General features: G+C 52.3%; 1 protein-coding gene across 1 annotated transcript in view; it reads right to left on the bottom strand.

Moving 5' to 3' along the window:
* Positions 1 to 9073, bottom strand: part of DVL3 (dishevelled segment polarity protein 3) — an 11987-nt gene extending 2914 nt beyond the window's left edge. The window contains 15 exon segments of the mRNA XM_006773657.2: positions 3 to 104; positions 200 to 415; positions 3801 to 3968; positions 4129 to 4260; positions 4847 to 4996; positions 5152 to 5219; positions 5335 to 5411; positions 5607 to 5746; positions 6371 to 6440; positions 6635 to 6702; positions 6850 to 7011; positions 7202 to 7311; positions 7431 to 7552; positions 8303 to 8372; positions 9069 to 9073. Of these exon segments, the coding sequence (XP_006773720.1) occupies positions 3 to 104; positions 200 to 415; positions 3801 to 3968; positions 4129 to 4260; positions 4847 to 4996; positions 5152 to 5219; positions 5335 to 5411; positions 5607 to 5746; positions 6371 to 6440; positions 6635 to 6702; positions 6850 to 7011; positions 7202 to 7311; positions 7431 to 7552; positions 8303 to 8372; positions 9069 to 9073 (1660 nt within the window).
* Between the last annotated feature and the right edge of the window lie 1079 nt (positions 9074 to 10152).

The following is a 10152-nucleotide window of genomic DNA, read 5'->3' as shown; positions in this document are numbered from 1 at the left end:
GTCCGACTCGCTGCCGCTGCCACCTGACTTGGAGTCTCCAGCCTTCGGGTCTTTCTCTTTCCTCCGGTCGCTGCCGCTGCGGTTGGAGCCACTGCTCCGGCTGCCTGTAGGGGACAGGCAGGGGCAGGGGTGGTGGATGTTCAAGAGCTTGCCGAGGAAGCCTGGGTCTCCTCCGCCTTACCTGTCACCTCCACCTTACCTTCACTGTGCTGACTGCTGGCACTGCCCCCGCCGTAGCTGTACCCCAGCTCCGGGAAGCCTGGGTGCGGGTTGTAGGGGTGCGGGGGTGGCGGGTACTGGTAGGGGAAAGCCATGGGCCAAGGGGCAGCCCCCGGGTGCGGCAAAGGGGCCAGTGTGTCCTGGTCAGAGGCACCGCTGGAGCCGTCGTGATCGTGGAGGGACAGGTTGGCCATGTCTGTGGAGGGCAGGAGAGGGCCGGATGTTGGGACTCCCCCATACCTTTGCACCTGTCAGGAGGGAGGTCCCAGCCTAGGAAAACTCAGGCTGCATTGGATGCATATGAGATGACAACAGCAGTGGTAGTTTCCCACCATTATGGGAGGAGGCATAGGCCAGAGAGCTCGAATTCCTTCTTAAACCCTCTCCACCACCCAGCAGAGGTGGTAGAGAGGGAGCCCCTGCAGACAGCCCCGGGAAAACCCTTCTCAGGGAGGCCCCAGTCACCATTCCTAGCCTCAATGCCAAAGCCTGACACCCAACTCCCAGAAAAGCCTTTGGCAGTTTCTCCTCCTTCCTCAGTGGACTGGAAGGGACAAATCTCACTCTGTTCACTTAGGGCAGTGATTTTCAACTGGTGTGCCACCAGAATTTTTAAAATAGGCAGTACCTGACTAGTGAGGGGCTCTGACCTCTTTTTCCTTAGACTGTCAAATAAAAAGAGTGGCCAACACAACAATAACGGTCCCATGTGAGTGAGTCAAAATTATACCGATCTTTTTTGTCAGGTTGGCAAAACAATTTTTTTGTGTGTGCGCCACAGAATTTTAGTATTTAACTTATATGTGCCATGAGATGAAAAAGACCGAAAATTGCTGACTTTAGAGGGTAAAAGGTAGAGGAATGTAGGAGGCTGACACCTCAGACAACGATCAGGTAGGTACTGCATACCTGCAATTCATTAGGCACAATACAAAACACTATCTCATACAAATATTACCCCAACCCTATGAAGAAGGTGCTAGGCACATTTTTTCCACATGAAGTAAGTGCAGTCCAGAGAGGTTAAATGACCAGCCTGAGTTCAACCTAAACTGTAGCCAGGACAGACGCTAAAAGTTGCTAACTTTTTTACATTTCCAGATGAGGAAATTAGTAAGGAGTAGGGAGCAGTTTGGTGAAATTGTGCCCTCCCCTCTCACCTAACACTAAAAAAAAAATACCCATTAAAAACCAGAATGAACATAGGGCCTTTCAGAAGGCCATTGGAGAATCAATTTCCTGGTGCTGCTGGGGAGGGTGGAAGTGGGGTGGGAAGGGCCCAGAAAGAGAACAAGTCACTCCATTCCTAGGGAGGCGTGGTTCTTCATTGTATTAACATTACTTCTTTCCCGACTCTGGCTCCCCTAGAAAATGTTAAGGATAAGGATGCCCCCACTAATGTTGGAACTACCTGGAAGGGAGTTTAAGGGGCCACTAGGACTAATGACCTGCCTTGGACACCCCTTACTCACACCCCATCTGTACCAGGTCCCAGAGGCCTGCCAGATAGAGACTGAGCCCTTTGTTCCAAGCCCTTAAGTAAGCCAGCCCAACCTTCCAGGGGAGAAGAGATAAGGAGAGGGGGCCCAAGGGGGCCAAAGCAGCCAATGAAGTCTTCCAGCCAAGCCATGAACTTGTCACGGCCAGCAGCTAGCATGAAGGGTGGTGGTAGTAAGCAGGGGCCTGCCTTGGCTCATGTTCCAGGAGCTGGTGACTATTTCAACTTCCAGGCTATCATCCCAAGGGGAGTGACTATGTGTTCCTGGGGCTAGCCAGGTCCTCGGCTTTTCCCTTTGAGCTTGCCACACTCCCAGCTTAGGACACCTCAGCCAGTGAGAAGGAAAAGACCTGTTATGTCAGTATCTCCCTGAGCTGGGCCTCTGGTGCCAGGTCCATGGGTAGAAGATCCAGGTGGACCCAGGGACAGAAGGATGTCTCTTGAGCAAAAACTAGAGCTCTTCTGAAAAGCTTTATGTGTCCCTGGAAATTTGGGATCAGGGCTGACTTCTGCTAAGGATGACAATATCACACTTGATTGAGTCTAAGAAGCCACTGGTTGTAAGATGCACTCCAATTTCAGACATTGAAATGCGTGGTAAGTGTTCATCTTAGAATCAATTAAATATATGAAGAATGGACAACTTTTAAAGGGTACTTTCTGTGGGCTAATCATGGTGCTGAAAGCATTATATACATTACATTGTCCTCAAAACAGCTCTATGATATAGATTCTACTATTACTTCCACCTTACAGATCAACAAATTGAGGCATTGAGAGGCTGTGTCACTCATGTTCACACAGTAAGGGTGGTGCTAGGATTTGAACTCAGAACTGTCTAACTCCAAAACTCTGTGCATCTACTCCATGTGGCCACACTGGAGCTGCTGAGGGCCAGGGACCCACCCTCCACCAGGACTTGTGCTCTGCAGAAACAGCTTTTCTGGTCCCTAGAACCTAATCTGAAGCATTTTAAGAGTCAGTTTTTGGAATCCAGCCAGCACCACTGGGCTCAGAGAAGGTTCCCTCAGGTAGAGGTGGCTGCTGGGGGAGGGTTTCAGCTCCCAACACCAAGTGATGCTGTCCTGTTCCGAAGACCCCCCTTCCAAAGGGCTTCAGAAAGAGAAGAGGGCTTCCACACAGGCTGCTCCTGCTTACTACCCCCAACTAGCTTTGCACTTTTTCAGGAGCAAGTCCAGCTTCTGTTATAGCTTGTAGAATCCTCTACAACAGGGGTGGGGAACCTTTTTTCTGCCAAAGGCCACTTGGATATTTATAACATCATTCACAGGCCATACAAAATTATCAACTTAAAAATTAGCCTGTTATATTTACTCAAACATTTAATTAACTCACCCCTAATGCCTTGGCAGGGCCAGACCAAATGATTTCAAGGGCCTTATACTACCTACAGGCTGGACATTCCCCACCCCTCTCTACAACCTGGCCCTGATAGCTTCTCTAGCTCCATCCTGAAGCACAGTCCCTCCACAGAGGTCTGAGGAAGCTGAGGACATGGGGCCTAAGACAAATCCTAGGTCCTACCCTGGTGGACCCTGCTTGATGCTGGGAAGCTAAGCAGGGCCCAAGGATAGGAACTCTGGCCTTGCTAAGACAAAGTTTCTGCACCAGTACACACCTGGTGAAACCCAGATGGTGGGAAGAACAAAGGCTCTGGAGCCAGAAAGACCTGGAACCATGGCCTAGTTTCTCTGCTTCTAGTAGTGAGACCTGGGGTGGACTATTTACCGTCTACATATCTCAGTTGCCTCATCTGAAAACAGGGATAGTAATCCATCTCCCCAAGGGCAGAGAGGAGGTTGTGAGGACTGAGTGATAGAGATGACGTTTTAGAAACCATCAGCATGGTGCCAGGCACTTAGAAAATGCCAGCCCCTTCAGGGGACACAAGGCAGGTGAAGAGGCTGAACTGGGTTCTGCTTCCACCACAAAACTCAGGCCTTGAGCTGGGAGCCCAGCTCTGCTGCCCCCTCCTCTGGGTTCCCTGGAGTCTGCTGCCACACCCCTGGGCACCGCCCCAGTCCCAGCCAGAAGACAGGGCAAGGGAGTGGGAGGCACGTACTGCCGCAGAGGTCACCGAAGATGTAGTAGCACTGCTCGGAGAAGGTGATCTTGTTGACAGTGTGGCGGATGAAGCCAGCTTTCAGCAGGTTGCTTGCATACTTGCGGGCTTCCCGCCGGTCAGTGAAGCCTTCCACGTTGTGGTACAGCCAGTCCACCACATCCGAGCCTGGGAGCAAGGCTACCTTTGATTGGGAGGCCCACCTTGGGCTCATTTGGCCTCACAGAAGCCATGAGGCTGGGCCTGGTTCCAGCTTTGGGCGACCAGCCTATCCTGCTCCCTCACTGCCCACCACTCCATCCTTCAACCCACCATGGGGCCCTCTCACCGATGAAAGCGTTGGGGATAGTGATCTTGAGCCACATGCGGTCTCGGACCTCCAGCCCGGATTCAGGGGAGGCCATGGCTTTCACAATGGCAGCCATGTCACTGTGGATGGACAGGTGAAAGTCGTCTAGGCCTGGGGGTGGGAAGCAAAATGGTCAGGCAGAAAGGGGCTGTGGAGGTAGGCAGACGGGAGTTTGCATTCCAGTTCTACCGCCTAATAAATATGGACCAGTGTTGGACAAATTATTGACTTCTTGGACACTCAGTTTCTCCTGTAAAACTAGGGACTTTCACGTCTACTTTATAGGGATGTTTGAAGATAATTAAACAATGTAAATGAAGGTGTTTAGTATAGTGCATAACGAGTGTTATAATAATAAAAATGGCAGTCATTATTACATGCTTACTTTATGCCACAAACTTGATAACTGCTTCACTTATATCCTCTCATTAACCCCCAGGAGCCTGGTAACGTGCACATCTTTAGTCCCATTTTGCAAGAGGAAACTGAGGCTCACTGGGTGCTCAATACCAGTTCAGAACCAAACACTGTTTAGTGAGCTTCGGGTGTCCCGAGGGAAGCTGCAGTGTGAAGTAGCTGGAAAGAGCCGAGCCCCCTCCAGCCCCTCTGCCTTTCAAGCAAGTCTCCACATGGGCCTTCATCAGTCCCTCTCACCTGCCCTGCCTGCTGGGTCCAGGGGACAGGGTGGGACACTCACGCTCTGTGTCAGGGATGGAGCTGGTGATAGAGGAGCTGGTGGAGGTGATGGTGCTCAGGGAGGGGCTCATGCCGTAGGCAGGGAAGGTGCCAGTCATGGCTGCAGTGTGGGAGACCCAGGCCGCAGGGTCAATGGGCCGGATGGGCTCGCCTGCAGGGAGGATGAGGAGTTAGGGGCTGCCCACCCTGCCCAGTGCTGGGCCCAACAGGGTAGGTGTGAGGGTTCAGGGCAACACAGAAGGCAGGAGAGACGGCGCTTGTGTATGCCAGACACCAGTTTTAGGGCCAAGTTCCCCATCCACTTACTCCTGGGCAATGTGAAGCAACCACGTGGACTTGGGTCCCAGCACTTGGCTACAGTCAGGGTGATGGGCCTGAAAGCAAGGGTGTCCCTAGTGAGGGCAGGATGTATGGAGGCGAGACCAAGCCCCTTGCCTGACAGCCAGAAATGCCTGGCACCTCCTCCGTAATGCTTCAGCCCATCCATACCCTGGTTTGTGCACAATCTCCCGCAGTACCCGGACTGCGTCGTCATTACTCATGTTCTCAAAGTTGATCTCGTTTACCTGGGAAATAGGACCAGGAGTGGGATAAGCAGCTGTGCTGGGGAGGGAGTTAGGGAAGCTTGGTGGATCAGGAGGTCTTCCCCACCAAGAAGGGGCCTCTGAATAGGGTAGAGAGGGTAGGAAGAATGAGAAGGAACAGAGGGTACATCTCCCCAACTCCCTATGTACACCACCAGCCACAGTGAACAATGGTACCTGTAACAGCATATCTCCTGGCTCGATGCGTCCATCAGCAGCCACGGCCCCACCCTTCATGATAGAGCCAATGTAGATGCCTCCGTCACCACGCTCGTTGCTTTGGCCCACAATGGAGATGCCCAAGAAGTTATACTTTTCTACAGGGAGTAATAAGACCTTGAGATGGGAGCAAGGTTCCTAACCAAATTCTGAGCCTCTTATTAGAAACAGTGTAAAGGGATAAGAGCTAACATTTATTGAACTGGAACCAGGCACTGGGTTCAGCATGCTCAATAGGCTTTCATTAATCCTTGCTGGATGTGAGGCAGGGACGCTCAGTCTCATTTTACAGAGTAGACAACTGAGGTTCAGAGAATTTAAGTGACTCTTCTAAGCCATTAAATGGCAAAACCAGTATTCAAACTCATTTAAATTCCAGACAAAGTTGGGGCTCTTTTCACTACACCCAGCTATTTTCTAAAAGAGTGGGTAGGGCAGAAATCAAAGAACAAGAATGCAACAGCTAAAACATGGGAAATGGGAAGCAATCAGAAATCACTTCCTCCAGGAAGCCTTCCCTGATGCTTTTCTCTGCTTCCATAGCCCTGTGTGCTTCTCTCTGTCATAGTCCTGATCATGAGATACTGAAGTAATCAGTTTAGGTTTATGAAAGAGAGCTCCTTGAGGGCAGGGAACATAACTTGTGTCTCTTTAAACTCCTTGAGTCTGCCCAGTGTCTGGCATACAGTAGGCACTCAAAAGTGTTGTTTCACCAGACTCACCCATGTTGAGAGTGACCGTGATGATGTTGAGTGACATAGTGGAGTCCGTGATGCTGCTGAAGGATGAGGACTGGAATAGACAGAGACTCTGAGCAGCAGGCAGGGGTGGCAGGAACTCACTGCTCTCCCCTAGCTCCTCCTCAAGGTGAGCCTTCAGCCACCACCTTCCCTCTAAGGTTCTAGACACTGACCCAGGGGAGGGGATCTAAGGACGGATAAGCCCTGGCCTTGCCCCACTCATCCCTAGCACCCCAGGTCCCATACCCGCTCAATCCGGGAAACCTTCTGCTTCCGCCGCCGCCGCTTGTGTCTTCTCATCAGGCGTGGCACTGCTCTTTCACAGTCGTTCCCCACCAGGCTGACCTAGCCCTGCCCCGTAAGAGGCACTGCAGGGCCCAGGTCCCCAGCACAAAGCCCACATCCCTCCCAGGGGCCCAGTATCCTCAGGGTTCAGGGCTCCTCAGGGATCACCTGCCCACCAGTCCTCATGAAACCAAGGCCCTACCTGCTGGTGGAGTCATCCTCCTCGGAATCAAAGAAGCTGGTGGTCTCCAACTCGCTGCTCATGAGGGTAGTCGAGCTGTCATAACCCCCTGGTTCTCGCCGCCGCTCCCCTTTTGCAGTTCCATTTAGCCGGGTTGCTGCAGGGGATGGAGGCAGCTGGGTTCACAGTGCCCAGTGTAGGAGGGAAGGGAGGAGAGGCAGGCTAGGGGCTGCGCTGGGGCCAGTCCTATCCAGAGCTCAGTAAGTTGGGCAAAGAGGTGGTCAGCTGAGTGGAAGCTGTGGGGAGGGCACAGGGATGGGGAAGGCATCTGTTCAGGGAAGACGCACTGTGCTCTGGGCCGTCCCTCCTGCGAGGCCGCTCCCGCTGGGCAGACACCAAGGAGTCCGTCTCTGTGTCATTGTCCAGGTTCTCCTGGCTGCCCCCACCAGCATGAGGACTGCAGGGAAGATAGGACTTGGTGGGGGAGGGGGCAGGCTGGGGGCTCCCTCCCCCAGCCCTGGGCTGAGCTGACCTGGCCCTCCCCACAGGCCCTGCCTACCCTCAGGTCACACTCACTGGAAGGATGGCGGCCGGGAGTCCCCAATGCCTCCTGTGCGCTCCATGGGAGGTGGCAGCTCCGATGGGTTATCAGCACAGAAGGGAGCTGGCTCTGGGTGTGAGCCTTCAGCTGACACCAGCTGATGGGAGAAAATGGGTAGATAGTATGGCACGAGGGCACATAGGATAGTTGGCTTCTGGCAGGGCATGAAGACTTGGGGAGAATGAAGCAGACTTGGGGACACGGAGGGAAAAGAGACAGGACTGTGCAAGGACAGCTGACCTGAGGAGCAGACCCACTGCCAGGTGGACGGTGTCAGGGAGGCATGGGCTGGTGAAGGGGGAGGGGGGGAGAGTAAGGGTCCAAGGCAGAGCTCAGCAGGTGACAGAAGGGAACCTGAGGCAAAGTGCCTCCAAGGCCATAGGAAACAGTTTTGCCTCCTATGTATGTTTCTGTAGCCGCCTTTTCCCTTTCACCCCAGTTTTCACCAAGGCTATAGAATTTGGGGCAGAAACTGTTCAGTTAGAAACTCAGGGCCGAAACCGGTTTGGCTCAGTGGATAGAGCGTCAGCCTGCGGACTGAAAGGTCCCAGGTTCGATTCCGGTCAAGTGCATGTACCTGGGTTGCGGGCACGTCCCCGGTGGGAGATGTGCAGGAGGCAGCTGATCAATGTTTCTCTCTCATCGATGTTTCTGACTCTCTATCTCTCTCCCTTCCTCTCTGCAAAAAATCAATAAAATATATTTAAAATTAAAAAAAAAAAAGAAACTCAGGGACAGTTCAGATACTGAAACATAAAACCATCAGCTATAACCTTAGCGATATCTTTCCTCCGTCCAGCCCATGGCAGGAATGTGGACGGAGGGAGGGTTGAGGAAGGATCCTTACCCAGGACACCACCCGGCCATTGAAGCAGGGCAACTTGGCATTGTCATCTGAGATCTCCTCCTTCACCACTCTGCAGGGAAAGGGAGGTTGTCAGTGAGCTTTCTGGGGTAGAAATGGAGGTATCCTCACAATCCCAACTCTCAGGGGCGCCTCCACCCTAAACTGGGAATCAAACCACCAGCACCAGCCTGTTCAAACAACAGCATGGGTGGGGGTGACCCAGCTGCCTTCCTGGTCACCTGACAAATCGCTGTCCCCATGAGTGCAACCACTCCCTAGAATCTCAAGAGCTCTTTATCCATCCCCAGTACGGCTCTCATGGGCTGGACCTTTTCTTTCCCTCTGACCCTAAACTAGGAAAAAGCACACCCTGATTACTGTCCTTCCCTTCTCAATTGGGAATCCTGACATTCTTCTGGGAGGTGTGGGTGAGGAATTTAAGAAAATTAGGAAAGAAAAAGGGAGAAGACATTTACTGCCGTAATGATAATAGTAACAGTTGCTCTCATTTATTGAGCATGTATTATGGGCCAAGCACTAAGTGAACACTTTACTTGTATCATTTCATTTACTACAGCAATGCTATATATAAGATACAGATGGGGAGACGAAGGTTCAGTAGGTTCAGAAATTCACCTATAGGGACACCACTAATCAGTGAAGTGCTGGAATTTGAATCCTCATCAGCCTGACTCCAAAGCCTTTATTCCTACCAATTATACCATCTTATCTCCCCACAGTGATAATATATATTCTTCACACCAGCCTCATTGCGTAGACAATATGAACCCCATTTTATGAATAAGGAACTGAGAAACATTCAGTAACTTGTCCAAAGCCACAGAGCTTGTCTGACTCTAAATCCCACACTCTTTTGACAGTATTTCACATTCTCTCCTGTACAATGACAGCGGTGATGTGGGTCTGTGTGAAAGGTGAGGTAGGGGAGGCAGTGATGTGAGGCATGGGGGGTGGGGGTGGGATGTGGTCACAGGCATGCAGTGAGGCAAGAAGTCAGACTATGACCACAGTTTGGGGCCAGCGAAAGAAACTGGAATAGTTTGAAGTCCCCCAGGAGGACAGAGCTGGAAAGATGTGATTAGGGGCAAGAGGGAGACACATGCCTGGAGTTGTGAGCAGAGAGGGAAGACACTAAGGAAGGAGGCTGCGAAGCCCAGTCTCCCTGTTCTTGAAGAAGTTCTGCCCAGAACTGGGAACGTGCTTGGCTCCTTGCGATGTTCACATTCTTGGACTCACAGCCAAGTTCGAAGGCCGAGCCTACCCTCCTCCCTCCCATCCAGCCCTGGCTCCTCCATCATTTCCAGCCCCACAACGACCCCGAGAAAGCAGCTCAAATCATCCTGCTCAGGGCCATCATGGCAGAAAGCCTGGAGACAGAACAGGCGGGAGAGAAGGGACAGAGAGAGGTAGCTCAGATCTGTCAGCCAGTCCAGCCACAGGACACCCTAATCTTGCAGCCCCCTGTGGGACCTGGGGCTCAAAAGGAGAAGGGGGTGCGTGGGACACATGGCAGGGACTCTGTGACCTGCTTCAGAGAGGGTCTCCCTGTGGTGGGAAACCGTGGCTGAGTCCCCACAACCCTCTCCCCGAGCAGGCCCCACCACACAGCTCCAGCTACAGATGTTTCCTCTCTTTCTGGGGGTCACTGACAGGTCGCCAAGGCTCTGTTGACTCATAACGATCAGCTGATCAGCCTCAGAAAGCCCCCCTTCCCAAGTGGAGCTAAATGGCTCAGGGTTCCACTGCACACGAGCACACATGCGTGAACACACAAACACACACACCACACTCTCACAAACTTGGGTTTAAATTCCAATTCTGCTACTTAT

Source organism: Myotis davidii, unplaced genomic scaffold (genome assembly GCF_000327345.1).
Source record: "Myotis davidii unplaced genomic scaffold, ASM32734v1 scaffold27, whole genome shotgun sequence".
NCBI classification, from domain to species: domain Eukaryota; kingdom Metazoa; phylum Chordata; class Mammalia; order Chiroptera; family Vespertilionidae; genus Myotis; species Myotis davidii.
The sequence above is the reverse complement of the archived record's forward strand: the minus strand, read 5'-3'. Positions and strand labels throughout refer to the sequence as shown.